Raw genomic sequence first — 20291 nt, 5'->3', positions numbered from 1 at the left:
ATATAGGCTATAATTTAACACACATTTAATTATCAAAATATAGTGCCTAGGTGAAGAATATAAACAACAAGAATATAGACATATTGGTATGTGTTACGCCAAACCAATCTATAGAACTGCATCCTTCAATACTATAGAATTAACAATGGGCTGAATAAAAGCTGAAAAAATAAATACATAAATATATTTACTGACCAATCATAAAAATGGTGATAAATTAATTTTGAAATGTTTGTAGAAAGGTTATTTATGTGTGGTTTCATTGTTTGGATGGTATTACCGCAAACAATGACAAATATCTTAGCCAAAAACACCAACCTATTACAATTACTCAAGTTCATTAGCAATTTCTCATTCTGTCCATCAACAGCCACATCATAAGCATCGCAGCATCCACTGGCTAAGTGGAAAGGATATTTTCCAGATTGAGCAACAAAGTGACAGCAAGAACAGGTGCTCCGTGGAGCTCATTAGTAGTGAGGTTTTGATCACTCTCAACTTTGAATAGTTCTATTCATAGTTTTACTGTAGCTGTTTGAAAGACAAACAGCTACTCAGTGCTGCACAAGTAGTGTACTTCTGACAAGACAACATTTATAAAAGGAAGTAGTTCTATGCTCCAATACTGCCCACAAGGCCTACTACTGGTCCACTTTGGTTTAGGTAAAAAATGGTAGGGGAAACACTGCAGGACTAGCCTAACTATGAAACTATGCCATGAAAGTAAAATCATTGCGGAGGAGAGCATCAAAACTAACTAAATGACTTTCCCCAGATCCAATGGTTGTAGCTTCTCCCCAGTGGACTTCAACAGAACATTTAGTCTTTAAGCTTTTTGGTTTTTGTTTAATTATTATCTGCTCTAGCTTTTCGAACTTTTTGTACACATACTGAATAATAATAATGGTTCAAAATGTGGTGAAATTGCATTTCTAATCTGTTTAAATAGGTATTACTGACAAACAGTTTTCCTGCAGTTTTAAACCGTGTTAAACCAGTAGTGCATCTGAACTTACTTTTTCACCTCTTCAGCAGTCAGCTCTTCTTTTTTCTCAATGCGTTGGTCAAAATATTTTATTTGACCTGCATTGGGGTTTTGGTCCTGTCGCATGCGGTGATGTAGAGTGATGCTCCTAAAACCATGTAAAATATATCAGTGCAATTAGTTCAAATTCTAAACTGAGTGTCATCAACTAATGTGATTACAGTACCTGAGCTCTGGTTTGGCACGTTCTTGGCGGAGTGTCCTCTGGGAAAACTGAAGGGTGCAGTTTGGATAAGGGTAATCAAGCATCTCCACTTGTTGGCTGTAGACCCGGAGGGGTCTTAGCTTGTCACCAAACCTCAAAAGGTACTCTATGTTACAACAGTAAAAGGGAACATGGTTTAAAGATACATAAAGAAATGCAGTTGAAAATTCAGCAGAGACACAAAGTAACTTACCAGCAACGACATCAACAGACTTGTTGGATGGGCCGCAGTAGAGAATAACTTGTTTCTTGTTTTTATCCTTGGGGTCATCAAATTTCCTTTTGTTCTTTGAGTTCAGCTCAAAGAAACAGTACACTATGTACACACCTACTACTGTCTTTCCAGTTCCTAAGAGACAAATGAGAATTATGTCTTTAGCCTTAGCAGAAAATATAAGGCATCAGGGTAAAGACAAGTTCTTGCTCTTACCAGGTGGCCCCTGTATAAGTGTGAAGGTATTATTTAGAGCTTTCGTGACAGCACGATGCTGACTCTGGTTAAATGGGGGCAGTACATTTGGTAGGTCTTTCCTCATGTTGTACCACACTGCGTTTACTGCAAAGATAAAATAACAACTTCAGGTGTTACTCACAGATACAAAGAGTTAAAATCTATGTAGCTATTTACTGCTGACTAATGGACATACCCTCTTTTGGAATGTGTTTTCCAAGTGCTATAGTCTTGACAAGCTCACATGCAGAAGCAACGCTGACCACAGCATTTTCTTTCCGGCTATAGAAAAGAAATTATAAAACGGTATGTCAAAGAAATATGTGATCAAAAGTCAAACTAAAACCAATGTTACATTGGAAAGGTAAAGGGAACTACACTTACATATCAGGCAGGAGCTTTGGGATTATTTCAACTGTGAAACGAGTGCTTTTCTGAAAGACACAATCAGGAATGGTGTCCATGGGCAGGTGATTGACATAGAACTCCACTTTACTGCCTTCATTTTTAAGTTCTTCTACTTTGCTAGTGACACCATGGGCCACCCATGTAAACTCTCTTGGGTCCACCGATGCGGAATTTTCCAGGGAAGTCAACTTCAAACCTCTTTTCCGTATACACAGCAGGCACTTTGAAAGGTTACATTCAATGGCCCAATCATTGATCCATGCCAGAGGTAAAAAGAAGCTTCCTTTTAGAGTGCCTTCGTGCTCTTGATTGAAGTTTACCAACAGATTCTCAATGACGATGCTGTCACTCTCATCCACAGCAGTAGCAGCAGATTCCATCTCACACATCGGTTTCCAGATCCGTACATACTCCTCTATGTCACTATAATGAATCCTTGATGGATGATCTGCTGATCTTGAGAAGCATGTGATAGGGCTGTGGACATGGTCCACACAAATCTCAAACTTTGGTTTAATGCGCACCAACTGAACAGTAGGCATGGGATAACCCCTTTTTACCTCTGATGTCATTTGGATCTGAAGGGTGTCACCTGTCTGCAACTGGAGGCTGATGTCAACCTCATGCTCCCTTTGCTGCATGGAGGTACATGTGTGGGAATGAGGCATTTCAGCTGATTGTGACAGAATCTTTTGTTTTTCCAGTTCCTTATTAGCCTGCTTTATGAGAATCATTGCATGATTAAAGTTTTCTTTGTCAATTGCTTCAACAGTGGCTTTCCATACTCTCAGTGGAAGCTCAACGCAGGGACCACAGTCTGGCTTTTCCAACTCTTGGTGGATTTGCATGGTGTCAGCTGTGTAGATCCGTCTTTTCCATTTCAGAGTGCAGTGATTTGTGTCATCATTAAATGGTTGGTCACACAATTGTAAATCTTTGTACATAATTGATAGACTCTCTGCAAATATGTTCTTGTTAAAAGGAAATGACACTGCAAAACTGTCTCTGTTAAGATCCACACGAACAAAGGCCAGCTTTGAAGCACTTTGTTTTTTCATGCTCACTGCATATTTGATTTGCTCACTCTTTTGTTCATACTCCTTGGCATGCTTGAGGTTGTGCTCAAATTCACTGCACAAAGTCGAAATCTCTGTTCGAGTGTATTGGACATCCCTTTTACATATGACAGAGTGCAAAAGTCTCTGCAAGATGATGTCCATGTACCTGCGGATTGGTGATGATGCTTGTGTGTAAGAACGTACGCTCAGAGAATAATGCCCAACCTCTGCTTTGGGAGAGGAGTAGGAGCGGATGACATAAGCTTTACTAGAGCACCTTCTGAACTGTTCAGTGACTGGCTGGAGCAGAGGGTGGATGTCATCTGCAGCAATCAGGTCCACCATTTTGTCTATATCATCTGTTCTGGCAGCGGCCTGGATATCATTCCACACTTCTGTGAGTATGTGGAAGTTTTCGCATTTTGGGGCTTGTTCTTCATGGGCAACTCTGTGCCGCGCATGAAAAGACAGTGGTATTAATTCCCCGCATTTCTCCTTGAATTCCTCAATCTTTTCAGGGTCTGGTTCTGCCTGACAGCGAAGGGGTGTGTAATACCTGCTCTTTTCTGAATCGATCAAAGCCTTAGATGCATGTGTATTGAATAACACACTCAGCTCCTCAATCATCAGGTTGGCTTTGCGCTTCCCGGGCAATCTCTGATCATCAGGTTGAGAATAAGCCCAATCCACAAGTCTAATCTTCCTTTGAGCTTTTGCAAAACAATAAGCCACTGTGACACAGTCTTCATCTGTGTCAAATTTAGGGCTATGTCCATATCTTTTGGAGATCATGTTCTCTGCCTGTTCATAAGACAACTGCTTATCAGACTTGATCAGTGACAGCTGAAATTTGGGCTTTCCAATGATCTCATTTGTTTTCTTGTTTACTTTGAACATTAATGAAACCGCCCTGCGATCTTGACCTGGCAGAAGACTGAAGACTCCAGTGCTCAGTTCTTGGGGGAACATGTGAATGGGGTTTCCCCCACTGCAGTAATATGTGGAACCACGTTGTTTTGCGTCCTCATCTAATTCACCACCTGGACTCACAAAGCTTGCCACGTCTGTAATATGGATTCCCAACTCATATTGGTCTCTGACATCCCTGATGCTGATGGCATCATCCAAGTCTTTTGCTCCTACTGGATCAACAGTGAAAGTGAATATATCACGTATGTCCTGTCTGTGTGTCCTGTCTTCATCTGCCCAGGAGAAACCATCGTCAGATGTACATGTATTGGGTGCAACTTTGAATTCTTCATTCAGGACTCTTAGTCCTTCAACCAAAGATGTTCCGATTGGAAGTATTTCTATGACATTTCCCAGTGGAATAAAACAATTTTCTTTCCAGCCAATCACTTGCACCACAAATACATTGTTCTGTTTGAGCTTTTCATCAAGACGTTCATGTGCTGCAATCCTCCACTGTCCATCAATTTGCTCCCATATTGGAATGAAGTTACGTCTTTTCTTGCTGATCAGTATCCGTATTTTGGGCGCAGATTTTGTAATGGGCATCATTGTCCTTTTGACAAATTTGTCATCGGAATTCTGTCTTGGTTTGCTGTAATCTTCAGCCTCTAGCAGGCATACAAGTACACGAGCTGATTCAGCTTTCTTGGTGATGCTGAACACGCTTGCTGTTTGTAAGACCACTTCGTCTCCAGTGAAGACCTTACCCAGGTTTTCTCTTCCCTTTATGCTTATACGTTTGGTGGGGTTGTTAAATGGTATCACATAGCCTTTGTTATATGACTCCCTGACCAACCTTCCTCTCTTGTACTTCTCTGGTTGTTTTTTACATAACTCCAAAAGGTCTGGGTCAACATCAGTTGTATTGTATGAGGCTTTGGGCTTGTGGTGATCAAAGTTTTTAAATTCCAAATTGTCTTCATCTGAACAGTATTCCGTTGTCAGCTGTTCATACTCATCTTTCAACTCTTGAAGAATTGCATCAGTGAGAGTGTTGCTCTCATCCACATGTTCCGGCTTTTGAAACCTTGCAGTTTCCATAACATCTTTTTCAAAGAAATCTTTGGTGAAATGCTGTGGTGCAACACTGTCGTTGCTGATGCAGTGGTCTATGTAGCTTTTCCAGACACGTGAGCATTTCCCAAAGCAGCAGAGGGCAGCAGCATCTCCAACCACAACCACGTGTGACTGAGCCCTAGTCATTGCAGTGTTTAACACACGGGCATCATTGAACAGCTCCAGACCAGGCACATGAGACGTTTTTAGGCTGTCACGTGTTTGCACAGTTGTAATTATGACTGCCCTGAACTGTTTACCTGTTAACACATGAAGATAATGTTTATTATGTAGAATGAATAAAATATATGAAAGGTAATATAAATATAATGTTTGTTTACTCAAACAGTTTGAATTTAACCATCCTTTATGTCTAACCTAATGTGATAATCTTGAAGGAGAAAGCTAAATTAAAATCACCTTGCACATTTGCAAGATTCTCAACATGGACGTCAGCAAGGTTTTTTCTCGAGAGCGCTGTCCTAATTAGCTGAACCTACAAATCAAACAATTGAGATAAGGAAACTATTACAACTCTGACAATGACAGTACATTCATTCAGAAATCTTCACTGATTGCTGTAATGTTTTTCCCTCACTCTTGAGACAACAAAAAAAATTTCATTTACCTGAAATCCCTCTGAAAGAATGCAGATTGAGCTTTGGTCCTTGGGCCCCCAGGTCGATGGCCAGAGTTTGATAATCTCTTTCACTGCTTCAACCACTTTGGCAACCTCTTCTTTGTTATACCAAGACATAGACGCAGTTTCCAAGAGACATTCTCCCCTAACATGGTGAAACCTTAGGGCATGGCCGTTTTCAGGAGCCGGAATATTTGCGGCAGCTTTGATAACATCATTCTTGCCAACGTAGAAATGGGTGGACACGAACTCCACAATTTCTTTGGTTGAGCGATAGTTTTCGCTGAAAATGACTCTACTGTTCTGGGCAGCATCACACTTTTGGGCTTGATAGTAGTGGAACAAGCGATTAAGAAGTGTGTGATTTGACCGGTGATGATCATCAACTGAGAAAAGCTTGGGTCCCATTTGCATGTGATCTCCAGCCAAAACAACTCTGGTGTTTGGCCCAGCAAGACCAAGGGCCATCAATGCTTCACATTCTAGCATCTGAGAGGCTTCATCAATTAGTATGTGTGTGAAGTATCCCTCTGGAAGCTTTAGGTCATGAAAATGTCTTGCCATTGTTGTGGTGGTTATGACTATTTTGTGACAATCTAGGGCAGCTTTTGTAGGTGGTAGAAAATACTGTCCATTTTCCGAAAGAAAACAGTATTTCAAAGTAATCTCATCTGTGGCAGAAAAAGCACTCCCTTGTTTGTTTGCTTTTATTCGAATTGGCCTCATTCCATTACTTTTCTTGTTGATGAATGGATGGAAGTGATCTCTGACATACAGATCTGCAGAACTGAAAGGAAACAAAAATGTATGGATAAGCACATGTTGGAATTGTTATAGTAAAACTTCTTAACAACATTACAGCTTAGAGCAAAACGCTTAACCTAGATTAACACTTTGAAAGTGAAACAATATTTAACAAATACTTGAGGAGCACACGTCCATATGTATCAATCAATCAATCAATCAATATTTCATTAAACACATTTTAAATAGTATGCATTACCTGTTGGTGTAGGTGCAAATAAGCACTTTGTTGTGAGGCTGCTTACAAAGCTCTCTGGCTGCTGCAGCAAGGGTGAATGTTTTCCCAGTGCCAAATGGTCCATAAATGAGGAGAGGTGCCACAAATTTTTGGACATTGGAATTCCCTGTGATAAAGTCAATTGCTGACTGCTGCTTTGGATTCAGCTTCTCATAGGAGATGTTATTCACAGGAACTTCACAGTGTTTAAGGTCTGGTAGCACTGTTTTTGTATCAGGAAGGAGATCTACAGCCTTGTGCATGGTGCAGAAGCTGTAGCGGTTTAGCTGAAACTGCACCTCCATTTGATACGATTCATTGCGTTTGAGTGTGAGATCAGAGCAACATTTTTTAGAGAGTTGCAAATACGTTTTGGTCTCACTTGTTTTGTTTTTCAGGACGATGGCCTCGTAGACCTTGGAGTTTTGACCACTTGAAGATAAAGGGGCTATCAGGCCAGACTTGATGCTTCGTTTTAGTACCAGTCCCTCAGGTGTGTCTGGAGTGAGATTACAAGGAATCGAGACAGCACAGAACAGTTCTCCCTGAGGAGCCATCGCCATGCCAAACTTCGTACTGTTCAAGGTATCCAATGTTGTAATTTCTCCACAAACATTTAATCTGAAGTAAATAAGAAATACATTATTGTTTTATAAATATATACAAATTCCACACATTGTAAATGAAAATAGGATAGAGATAAGCATATTACCTTGAAACAATCTGGTCCTCTGCCCGTTCCTCAGTGTACAGGAAGTGGTGCATTCTTTCTTTGTAGTTCTCATTATTCAGCGGTGTTTGGCTGTTGTAGGAATGTTTATACAGAAAGCTAATCTGAGGAGGCTTGTACTGCTTTGACAGTTCCTCCTGTTCTTCTGTCCTGGACGAACATGGGATGATAACCCTGTTTCCTCTATGCCAACGCTCAACACGTTGAAAGGCGGCTCCACGGTTAACAGTTGGTAGTTCTGTGTCATCCAATGAAAGCTGGCCTACTCTTACTCTGAGTTTCTTCAGTAGCACTGGTCTCATGTCAAAATCTAGCACTAACCACTGTTCATACAGGCCCGGGTTGATGGATGTGAAAGACACGGTGATGTCATAGGACATGGCTTTACTGAGAAAGTGTTCGCCTGAGGAGTAGATGCAGGGCTCAGAACTGATGTCACCAAGGGAGAATGAAGCTCCCGGTTCTTGCTTCAGAAGTGCCACATGCACAAGTTGTCTCTGTATATACAGAAAAGTGGAAATTAAACATACTCAGATAACATAGTTCTGGGACTTAAAAGTTGAAGATTATGTGGACATTACACGGACACCAAGAAGAGAAACAGAGCACAGAGAAGCTAGACAAGTTGTGCTGTTAGTATGCATAATGTACTTTGCCTTTGGGCCTCAGTCTAGCCATTTCTGCCTGAATGCTCTCTGTTTACCTGTTACCGAGCTGACATCTGTTACCTGGGTGCATGATGTGTCTTGTTTGCCATCCTGCCTCAGCTTATTTGCCCTGCCTTTTGCTGAATTGATAAACTGTTTATAAAGAAATCAGCTGTGTCTGAGTGTTTGCATAAGGGCCCTGCTTCCTTCTGCCTTTAATACACATATGCCGCTTTTCCACCACATGGTTCCAGCTTGACTCGCCTTGACTCTACTTGCCTTTTTTGTTTTTTTGTTAGGGAAAACGGTACCTGGCACATTTTTTGGTGAGTGAGCTGTGGCAATACCAAAAGGTGATGCAAAAACACCGCAAATTGGTCAGGGAGAAAAAGTCCTTGTTGGAAACAACCTAGCTAACTATGTGCAGCTAGTCCTGCAGTGTGTTTACAGCTGGCCCGCTGCTGGTTGTAGTTTAGGATTTCTTCTGGAGGTTTCTACAGGGAGCCAAATTACCACCAGTCAGTCAGCGTGTATGTAGGACAGGTAGAATGCAACGTAACTTTTCATTTTTATGCATCAATAGAGCCGTGCTGCTGGACTGGAGATGCCCCCTCGCTGAAGTTCTTTGAAGAACTTGATGGCTTTATCCAGTTTGTCATTAAATTTGTGGTAACACCTTCTATGAGGTCATCGCTATAATGACTTATGCATATATTTATAGCACAATATAATGCTTTTGTAAGACATTATAACAATTGTTAAAATCACTTACAAACATGCATTAGGCGCTATACCAAAGTTCATAAGTCATTATGAAATGTTATGAATAACTAAACCGGTATAAAAATTCTTTTGTTCCTGTGTCTACATGTATGTTGAATAACAGTCTATCTTATTAATTTTAAATTTGTAAATTAATTGTCTTTCCTCTTTTTATACTTGTATATTGTATATTCTATGTACATGCAGCAACCATGCAGTCCAAAACAAATTTCCTTTCGAGGACAATAAAGTATACTACTACTACTACTACTATTATGACCTTTTGACTTAATGTTTTATAACTGATAGCAATACCAGTTTATACCACTGAGCACCAAGAATCTCCAACCATGTTCCATAACACATTATAACCACTCTGCCTCGTTATAAATACACTGTTTGTGACTGTGTCACAATTTAGAATTAGTGATATAAAATGGAATAATAGCTTATAGTAATATTTAATGTTATATAGCATGTCTTTGTTTGTTTTAAATAAAGTGTTAAAATGTCCATCCCTGTATAATAAATTACAGGCAGACATAATACTACATGAACTAATTATAAGACCTTATAACACGTATTAGTTTGCTTTACATAAAGTGTCACACATTTTGCGCCAATCTGCATGAACTTTTGAACATTTTGCAGTTTAGCACAAAACCACAAATTAATTACACCAAGGAAACTCATTCTCAGGCTGGTGAGGGATCGTTCAAGAGAAAAAGTTTTGCGTGGCGTCGCTATGATGGCTTGCTACATTGAATAGGTACTATGTGCAATGGAAAACAGGATGGGGCACCAAAGCTAGTCAAGTAGAGCTGAGGTGAGTTGAGCTTTTCCCACCCAGTGGAAAAGCGATTTTCGAGGAAACTAAACTCCAAACTCTGAGGACCGGTCAAGATTTTATCCACTCCAGGTTCTGTGCCTCCTGGGCATGTTACTCCTGCCATCCCAGTGTCTTCCAGTTCCTGGCTCCTCTCTGGTGCATCCCAGTAGCTCAGCCAGCCTGCATTGGCTAGCCTTCAAGTCATGATGTCATGTCTGTCTATGGCTGATGCAGAGACCCTAATTCACACGTTTGTTTCATCAGACAAACTGACTCCTTTGAGGCCTTTAAATCCAAACTTAAAAGTCATCTTTCCGACTTAACTTTCAGTTACATGCTTAAAATTTGATTACTTCAGGCCTTTACCTGTTACCATTATCCTTCCAGTGGTTGGCTTCAGTCTCAATGAACTTATTAAGCCTGGTACTTTTACCGTCCTGTCCTGCAGACAAGGATTTTGTAAACTTTATGAAATCTACTGCATCTCTGTAGCATCTGTTTGTTTGTTAGAGCATCCAAGCTGTGTACCTGTCTCTCTCTCTTTCTCTCTGTTTACTACTATATGTCCTTTATTTTCACTCAGGCTTTTCTGTACTGGACCATAGGCCGTCCTGGGACCTCTCTCTCGCTACTGACTGTTGATGCCTCACTTTAGATGTTTTGGGGTTGTTTAGGAAAATGAACAACCTTTCATGCCATATTGCAAAAATCTTACCTCTGTTTCAACTTGGAAGTTCCATTGCAGTGTTGTATTGATCTGTTCACAGTCCACAGTTAAATCTTCATCACAAGATACGCTGACATCGTCGATTTGCTCTGAAATCTGTTCAGCATTTGAAATAGTAAATTGAAATAGTGATGAACTGTCAATTAGTAATTTAAAAACAGGTATTTAGTTTTAGTTAGGTATAAGTTTAGTCTAGTTACACACATGTAGAATTTCTTTGTTATACCTTCATGTTATCTAGTTTTGAATACATGTATGTGATGAATAGCTAAATTGAGCTCAGATTGTGATAAAGTAAGTGTTTTGAGTCTTCGAGAAGCAGAAATCACTATACTAAGATAACACCCAGAGATTAGAGGTAGAGATCAGAGGTAGGCCAATATATACCCACAATGCACTAGGTCTACATCCATCTTCAAACCCCTCCCGCAAACAACTTGTATATTGTTTATTTAGCATTTGAAGGAATTCTATTTTATTCTTGTTTTTCCATTTTTATTATGTTTTGTCTGATGTATGTACTACAGTATTTATTGTCTTATTTGAGTGTGTCTTTTCAGGTCTGACAGCACTACAGTGTTTTCTTCATGGGAGTGATAAAGTTTGCTATAACCTTGAGAAACACTGTGAGGATATGCGACTTTATCTTTCTGGCTGGATTCAAAGACATTCCTGCCTGGTGTGCTTTTTAGTCGACTGAGAACTGGCGCACCATGATAAATCAACGTTGGAAAATAATGACACAAAGATTAGAGCCTCGTACTCACAATGTACACTTCATTACTGCTGTTTTTGTATTCCTCCAGGAGCCTTTCATTATAGCACATAAGACCCTGTGCTCCAATGTTATGTCTGATCTCCTTCTCTTCTGCAGCACGCATCATCCACTCTTGCAGTTCTTCCTCAGAATGAGCTTTTGGGCACTTGTTGCCATACTCGCATGTTTGTGGTCTAGGATGAAATGGCAATTTTACCAATACAATAATAAAAACAATAATAAAAGACTTTAACATCACTTAGTGTTTTGGAGCCCCCTCAATATGGAAGACTTAAAATGCATGAATTAAAACAAATCAAACAAAGAAAGTGAAATACGTGTTATGTAAATAATTTTTGTGTTGACTATCACAATCAAAACCAGATGGAAATTATTAATTAATAAGCTTTTTTCTTAATTAACAGACAGGATTCTTGAAATGAATTTTCGGTGCCACCCTAAAATCAAATCACAACACAGAAGAAAAAGAGTTGTATTACATTTCATTGTTTTCCATCAGAAGGCAGCATACACCTATAGCCCAATATTAATTGCAAAGCACTATCGTTAATTTTCATGAGGAGGTGTGAGAGAGCTTTTTCTTTTTGAGATGGAGACACATCACCAATGCTAAAATGAAACAATCAAGTGTTCAATCACAGGCTGGGGGTGGGACCATGAGTGTGACCTCATCGTTCTGTAAGCTAGCTGACCGCAGGCACGATAATGTTTACTGTATATCCAATGCCTCTTTTCCACCGCTGGTACCAGCTCAACTCGCCTCGCCTCTGCTCAACTTAGTTTTGGCCTGCTGTCCTCCATTTTCCATTGCAGATAGTACCGACACATAGTACCCCTCAATGTAGCTTGTCGTCATAGCAATGCCACACACAACTGCCCCATTATGTTCAACACGAGACACACAGGTCGACTCACACACACCAGCTGTTTCTTGAACAGAACAGAACAGCGGTACGAAAATCTTACAGATGTGGTTTCCTTTGATGTACAGCCAATCATGTCATCATACAAACGTACCGCCAATCACGTTAATTGACGTTACCTGCAGGCGCAGGACCCCGAGCAGATCTGACCACCTAAGCACATCTGGTACACCAGCGGGTCGTTAGCTTCCTCCAGCGGCACTTGCGGAGCTCCTCAACTCCAAAAACATTCGAGCACATTTTTGATCCACGATCAATTTTTGTAAAACTGCAGATTTTCAAAATCTACCGGTTGATTTCTCACCTCATAACTTCTCAGAAGTGGATTTAGTGATGAAATAACGTACAAAATGTTTAAAATATAGGCTAAACTTTCTGTTGCTGGCCCCACTCAGGCACACGCAATGATTATGCAGTGATAAGATTATCTCTGACCAATCAGTGGTCTGCAGTGTATTGCTCGTCACATTTTAGTATCGCCTCAGCTGAACTCAGCTCGCTTAGAACCTTGACGGAGGTGATATGAAAAAAAGTAGCAGGTAGCAGGTAAAGGTACAACTGTTCCCCAGTGGAAAACCAAAAAGTGGCATAATTACATTTTGTCAATGACAATCACAAAAGTAACTAAATAGTCAATGATAGTGTTTCTCCGGCAGGCTAGCCCAAAGGAAACTCTTTTAATGTGAAAGGTTGTCTGTCATGACTGCCATCTGATCCCAAGCTATGACTGGACAGTTGAATTACATTTTTTTGGTCTGGACAATGTGTCTCCAAATCAAAAAAGACCACTCCTTCTCACCACCTCATGAAAACTAGTATTAGCGGGTCCATGCTGTTCTCTGCTGGACAACTCTGAAATGCAATTCACTTCACTATTAGTTTGAATTTATTTTAAACTGAGTGGCTCCTCCTTTTCTGAATTTAGTATGCATGCTGGCATGCATACTAAATTCAATATGAACACTAAATTCTCAAAACCTGGTTATGATTAGTGTGTACTGTGAAAAGGGACACAACATTTCTCTTTAAAGAATAAGTCTGGTGATGTTCTATGTTTTTGTTATATCTAAACAAACACTGAATGTATCCCACTAACAAGTATTGTGTGAAATCTTATTCCTTTGTGCCATGGAGCTCCATTGTTGTCTCTCATTCATCATAAGTAGCATTTCCTCCTATTTGAGATTTGTAGAACAAACTTACAAAGCACTACAGTACCCTGCTGTAGTAAATTACTGAGAGTTTCTTTGAAATGTAAGTTTTTATTAACAACACATAGCTTATATGTGGATTAACATTTTTAGCAGGAAAGAATGGACTTGGAGTGCTGACTGACTGTGGAAGTCAGAAAGCCTTGAGAGACAAACCAAGTTGATGTTGGGCTTTTCATGGAATTTGTTGATATTCATAATGCGGAATATCACTAGACTTATCCTTTAAACAGGATAAAACAGAAAAAGTGGGAGAGCCCCATAAAACTACATGAAATCATGGCAATGTCTGGCCTTTTTTTTTGTTAAACAAATTGGTTAGGAAAATGATAGAGAACCTTCATTAATCTGCAATATGTTTGTAAAACATGGAAAAGGGACTAGTGTTGTTTACCTCTCACACATCCAAAACTTAGCTCGGCAGTTGTGTGGAGGCTGTCGTCCTCTCCACTTGGTGGTGGTGTCCTCAGAAAGTAACTGGGCATGTTCCAACGAGGAGCAGTGCTGATAGAAGCTCTCTGGGGAGGACAGGACCAGGAGGCAAACTTTGCAGTACATGGCGACCTGTCTGGGCTCCGTCTGCTGCCGCCGGCTCAACTGAAGGAGATGAGGCTGAACAGAGAGCCCGCTGTGCTGTGCTTTCCACACGGCCATTTCCACCTCGCTTTGGGCAGACTGGCAGTGGCCGGCCTCATGCCAGCAGGGTTTGCCTTGCCTGACATGACCGCAGTACTTAAACTGACAGTTTTGGGGAAGAGGGCGCACCTGGCTGTAGATGTGTTTTCCACTATTCTCTGATAGGTGATAAACTAAGACTGGGTCCCAGGTGTGTGCTGCATCTGCTGAGCAAGTGGCATTCCACCTTTTGGGAGTCAGTTTTTGCGGACGATCATGAAAGCAGTCTTTACACAGCTCGATGAATTCACCAGAAAACTGTTGGAGTATTTGTTTAGCTGCATGTTCTGGTGTTATCGAAATAGGCTCAGACTCAATTACAAGTTTGAATAACTCGTCTTTATCGATGTTTTTGTCTTTAACATAGTTCCATACAGTGGCCTCTTCATAACTTCTGGCGTAAGTGCATGCCTGCCCGTGTTTTGTACATCCAGAACCCTCAACAAAGAAGTCACACTTTTGGTAATGAACATTTGGACCAAATTGTCCACGTGTAGGCCGCGCAGAGACAGGCCTCCATTGCTCAGAGGCTTTGGCTTTGGCTAAAAGCAGTTTTCTACTACACGTGTGACTAAGTGACTGAACTGTGTATGTTATTTCATTCTCCTTGCTAGAACACAGATCACATACAGCCTTCAAATCTAGAGTTGCCAAGAGGTCTCCCGAAGCTTCAGAGCTGTCAGGCTGATCAGATTCTCTCTGAGACTGAGCTACAAGATGACAGAGAAACACGTGGTCTAATCTGTGACGCTTTTCAAATGTCCACACGGCAGCTTCCTCATCACTTCTAGCAAAGGTGCAGCGGTTCCTGTGGTGTTTGCAACCAAAGCCCTCCACAAAGAAGCAACATACCTTATAGTGACTTGGATTTGGAAACTGAGGCCGCTTAGCAACAGGCCTCCATTTGCTGCCACCTTTGGCTCTGCAGAGCAGGAGATTGCGCGCACACTGATGGTGGACAGATTTTAACGTATAAGTAATTTCTTTCTTCTCAACAGAGCATTGAGCGCACACAAGTTTGAGGTCATGTGTTGATAAAAGAGCAGTCAGTGTGGACCCACTGGCTGACATTGTGATACATTCATAATGCTAAGTAAGCAATTGAATGCAGGATATGGTGTAATGGCCCTGAAGATTGACAAATGTCCAACTTTGATTGAAAATGTCTGAAAAAGAAAACAGCAGAGAAGGCAGCATGATGAATAGTGTGCTCATTATTTTAATTAATATTTTTGCCAATTATTTTGCACCACTTTTTTGGTTGTTGTTTAGAAACAGTTTGAAGAGTACGGCATTCAAATTAAATGACTAGATTGCCAGGAATGACACACGGTGTGTTTGTGGCTCTGGTCACACGTAGCTTCAGACAACATGGCCTCAGTTACACCTGGAATTAACATATGATCTGTATCTGGATACATTCATTGGATGATTAAATCAAGTTACCCCAGTTCTGCCCGCATTGTTACGGGAACTCAGTTTACATATCTTCCAAGAGAAGACTTGCTAGCTACTCAGAGCAGATTTGTTCTTAATGTGATGTAAGACCTGACCACAGTGCGAGCCAGACCCAGACCTCCAGATGTGGAGGTCACAAGATGTTGTCATTCCAATATAACTCTGCTGATCATTAAAGGTCACAGCTGAGTTGATCCTAAGAATCCTAAATGACTACAGAATTCTTTTAACCAGATATGGACCAGCGTGCATCCTAAGTCCACTAGATGGCGCAGTCGCACATTTTTTAATGCAATGTCAGGAGGAACGATGAGAGCAACACAGACTAACAGTATGAAGAGAATGGCTCACAATACCAGGGCATGATATTAAAAGTAGGTATTGAATTGTAGAATTCAAAATGTAATGCTGTCTGATTCTAAATAAAATTCTATAGGCCGACCCATGTCCATAACTGCCAAGTCAAGTTTACTGTTTCGACACTATTGCTAGTGCTACTACAGATGACAGTACTAGGCTAAAAACACTAACGACAATAATTACCGTCGGTGGTCTTCATAAAGGCTGTAATATCGCGGTGACTAACTGAGGACGTCCGCCATGTTATTTGAAGCAAACTTGAGAGTTGGCTGATCGTCAACAACAGGCGGGTTCGAACAGCAGCTTCGCGTGCACTCACCGCTCTGAGGTGTCAGGATGAACCGGAGCACATCTGGAGCCTGTCAGCCTCACGCGCTTCTGGAGTCGCACCCTTTAGTGGCAACCGCGGATAGCCTGTCTGACTTGAGTTTCGTTTCTCATATTTTGCGTCAGCATCAGGTTAAAATGATAGGCGTTCTCCCCGCACACACACGCACACACACGCGAGCGCGCACACTCATGATGAATCGGTCTTCCTCATTCTAACAGTAGCTTGCTTGTGAAGCCGCTGAAGCACCCCTTCATAAAAAAAAAACCTTAATGACGTTCCTGTTCTTGACTCATTTTGTCTGTTATGGAGTTCTTAAAAATCAAAAACAAAAAAACGTTGACGTAGTGCCAATATTTTACTTGTTTCCAATACAAATCCACTTGTTTTAAATTGTTCTGCCTTCGTCTGACATATTCTGAGATAAAGACATGTTTCTGCTGACATAAGGTCATTACTGTTGGAAACAAGGTCAAATGGTTATCAGGGAACACTTGAGGAACGAATGAGGAACTAACAACCATTAGGTCATTTTATAGAGTGACCCCTCAGTGTGATGCACCACTTTACTTGAAGAGACACAAAAAGAGTAAGTAGCCTAATCATAAGATAATAATGAAGTAATGAGGGACTACTTAGTTACTCCTCAGTATTATGTAGGCATATCACATTACTTGGGCTGCATGTAAACTGTAGCTTAACTTTACCTAATCAGCAGTGAATGAGTCATCCTTAGTTTTGTGCTGTTCACCAGCTGGTTTACACGTAATCAGGAACAACTCATGAAGAAAGTGGTCAGTATGATCAATCATTGCCTAATGATTCATCAGTATATTCTCTAGTAACTCATCATTACCCACTATATAGTCCTCCATTAGGAATTAACTTATTCATTTATCAATAATCAAGTCGTTCCTGATTCATTGATTTATTTGACATATCAAATACAGTATCTATAACAACAGATTTCCTGTCTCTGTAAATTCTGCTCTTCTGCATTTTTTTTGGTTGTTTCCTTGTTTCAGTTTGCATTTCCTGTACCTAACATCTATAGCAGGTTTAACAGGCAGGAAAAACAACACCTAACTCTCTCTTTATTTATTCTGAAAGTTAAAATGTTTAAAAGCTAAATTAAATACAGAATCTAGTCTGACATTCATGGCGCCAGATAATTAATCCTATAATCAAAATGATCATGCTAAACGTTCTATTGTTATCATGCTTTCTATGCAAATAATCATGCTATTGGGCCATATCAAATGATTGGCCTTGCTTATTCCAATCATGTGACAGCCACAGATGCCAGATTTGTTTAATTTTTTGTGTCAGAGCAATTGATCTATTTATTTAGAGAATTTCAACAAATTGCTTCTGAAGTAGACCACCTACCCCAGCTTTAACCTGGTGCACTGTTGCCCAGTTGTCCATCTTGTGTTGAAGTGAAACATTTCAACTTGTGTTGTAAACTTTGGGTGTCATGGAACTTGTCCCACTTTACCGCTGGCACTATATTTATATTTTATCACCCATGGTCTGCCATTTAAGGGCAACATCCTGGTGGTAAACTTTGAAACATTCAAGTTTACTACGGTGAGGGCTGCATGAATGCATCATTAGCTGAGGTCTACATGAAGTTAGCCCATCTCATTTGGGCAGGAGGGTCAGTAAAAGCAAGGTATTGGATTCATTAGATGGTTAAAATATTTTGTTCATAGATTAGTTTTAAATGGGTACTCCAGCAATGTAGTATTAGACTTTCATAAAATGGGAGAATTCTGAAGAGACATGAAAAGGCCATTTTTGAAGTAGCAGGGGCTAACTTTCAATTTCAAGTATGGGTCAAGCTACAAAAAACGCTGGATCCAATAATACTGGACCCTCCCTGACTGGTAAGCGCCAATATATTTCAAACTTTGTAATCCGTTAAAAATTTGTATTCTGTTCTGATGACATCAGATGACGTCAACTGCTTTCATGGACTGATGACTGAGTTGAACTTTATGTGTAAAATTGGTAGTGTCCCTTTAAGACAAGTCAAAATGTAGTAGTGATAGTAAAAATACTTTAATATAACCCCAGAAAAGAAGTATCCTTCAGATTTGGTGTTGGCATTGCATGTTCACACGTTGTATGTTAGCACTGTATCTCCCCGCTCAATAAACAATGCTGTGTAAGTCTTCATCAGTCTCCTCTTCATCACACCTGAACCTCCCTCACTTTATTTCCATAACATTGTTTTGTAGAGCTTTGTGCTGCTCCATGGTTTCAAGTCTTTGGGCTGAAGGATAATTTAATGCACACACACTGGGTCAAATTTCAACAATCAGAGTCAGCCCTGGTGTAGAACGGGAATCTCAATAAACACCTTTAGTTTGCTGGTTCAGTTATACCTGTTCTTTTATATTTAGAGAAGCTTATTGCTCAGCACATCTTCTCACTGACAAGATAAACCCAACACAGATCTTGTTTGGCTCAGGATTGATCTTTATTTCAGTTGTACGTGACTCTGCTATCAGAATATGGATTTGCACTTTAGAATGTGTGTGGTTTACCAAAAGTGAAACAGATGAGTAATATTATTTGGTGCTGATTAACTTCTATTTTGAGTCTTGAATGGTGCACTTTAGGATGATAGTGGTGAATACTGAACAACAGGAAAACTTTGACACAGTGTACAAAACATTTTCAGCCAGAGAGGTCAGTCTGACGCTCCTTGTTCCTGCGTACCTCAGCGGCGTGGACCTCCTGTAACATAAAGTAATAAACTGTCAGATACACGTAAAGCAAAACTCAATGACTAAAAGAGTGTCAGAAGGAGGGGCCTCTGTGGAACACGAAACCTAGAGCCACAACGTATCTTTCAGAATCTCTGAGAACAGGAAACTGCTGAGCTGTTGAAACATTCAGAAAACATTATGTTTCTACATGTATGTTACTGTTTGCATTCAGAGATGTGTTTTAGTGCTGTTAGAGATATATTAAGCTGAGCCTTCTTGAGGTGTGGGTGTTTTATTAAAATGTGTCATTTATGGTCTGCTCTTTACAACCCCCAAAACATACAGTACCTATTCACACCCACTACCTTTGTTCGGTTGACATACAGTAGTCAAACTGGTTTTCACTCTGGTTTATAACCTCCAGGAATGCTACTGTTTGTAAATGGAAATTAAGCTACTGTAGTGGAAAAACTGAGAGCCACTCTGAGTAACTCAGTTGCATCAACATTGCTCATTTAATAATGACTTAAAACGATTTTTAATAATGACTTAAAATTATTTTTACTAATGTGAGTATTCATTTTCAGGGTATTTTCATGGCATATAATTGATCTTTTTCACAGAGGACATGTTGGCATGTCACAGTAGGAAAAACACAAGTGTAAATAATGTAGGCACCCACTGTCTTCCCAGCCTGATAAAAGCACAGCATGTCCAGTTGTTTGTGTACAAAATACAGCAACTTTTAACTGATATCTGCTGGCTAATAACTGTTCCCAGGATAGGACAGGCCCTGTGTCCCAGTAGCTATCAAACAGGAGGCACTCAACCGATTCTGCATACAGTGGGTACGGAAAGTATTCAGACCCCTTTAAATTTTTCACTCATTGCAGCCATTTTCCAAAAATCAAAAAAGTTCATTTTATTTCTCAGTAATGTACACTCAGCACCCCATCTTGACAGAAAAAAAACAGAAATGTAGAAATTTTTGCAAATTTATTAAAAAAGAAAAACTGAAATATCACATGGTCATAAGTATTCAGACCCTTTGCCGTGACACTCATATTTAACTCAGGTGCTGTCTATTTCTTCTGATCATCCTTGAGATGGTTCTACACCTTCATTTGAGTCCAGCTGTGTTTGATTATACTGATTGGACTTGATTAGGAAAGCCACACACCTGTCTATATAAGACCTTACAGCTCACAGTGCATGTCAGAGCAAATGAGAATCATGAGGTCAAAGGAACTGCCTGAAGAGCTCAGAGACAGAATTGTGGCAAGGCACAGA

General features: G+C 40.2%; 1 protein-coding gene across 2 annotated transcripts; it reads right to left on the bottom strand.

Annotated features, from left to right (window-relative positions):
• Positions 1-317: 317 nt before the first annotated feature.
• On the bottom strand, positions 318-16389 carry LOC123986783 (helicase with zinc finger domain 2-like). Of its 2 annotated transcripts, none has more exons than XM_046075154.1 (14): positions 16276-16389; positions 13858-15304; positions 11319-11502; positions 10540-10647; positions 7569-8083; positions 6839-7477; positions 5824-6622; positions 5616-5691; positions 2086-5455; positions 1898-1983; positions 1681-1806; positions 1444-1599; positions 1212-1356; positions 318-1133 (listed from the first exon to the last, which is right to left on the bottom strand). In XM_046075154.1, the coding sequence occupies exons 2-14, from the start codon at positions 15207-15209 to the stop codon at positions 1013-1015; spliced, it is 7677 nt and encodes a 2558-aa protein (XP_045931110.1). In that variant the 5' UTR covers positions 15210-15304; positions 16276-16389; the 3' UTR covers positions 318-1012. The 2 variants fall into 2 exon arrangements, with proteins under 2 accessions (XP_045931110.1, XP_045931109.1); XM_046075153.1 differs by lacking the exon at positions 16276-16389 and adding an exon at positions 16140-16261.
• Positions 16390-20291: the final 3902 nt, after the last annotated feature.

This window comes from Micropterus dolomieu, linkage group LG18, assembly GCF_021292245.1.
Source record: "Micropterus dolomieu isolate WLL.071019.BEF.003 ecotype Adirondacks linkage group LG18, ASM2129224v1, whole genome shotgun sequence".
In the NCBI taxonomy this organism is placed as follows: domain Eukaryota; kingdom Metazoa; phylum Chordata; class Actinopteri; order Centrarchiformes; family Centrarchidae; genus Micropterus; species Micropterus dolomieu.
The sequence above is the reverse complement of the archived record's forward strand: the minus strand, read 5'-3'. Positions and strand labels throughout refer to the sequence as shown.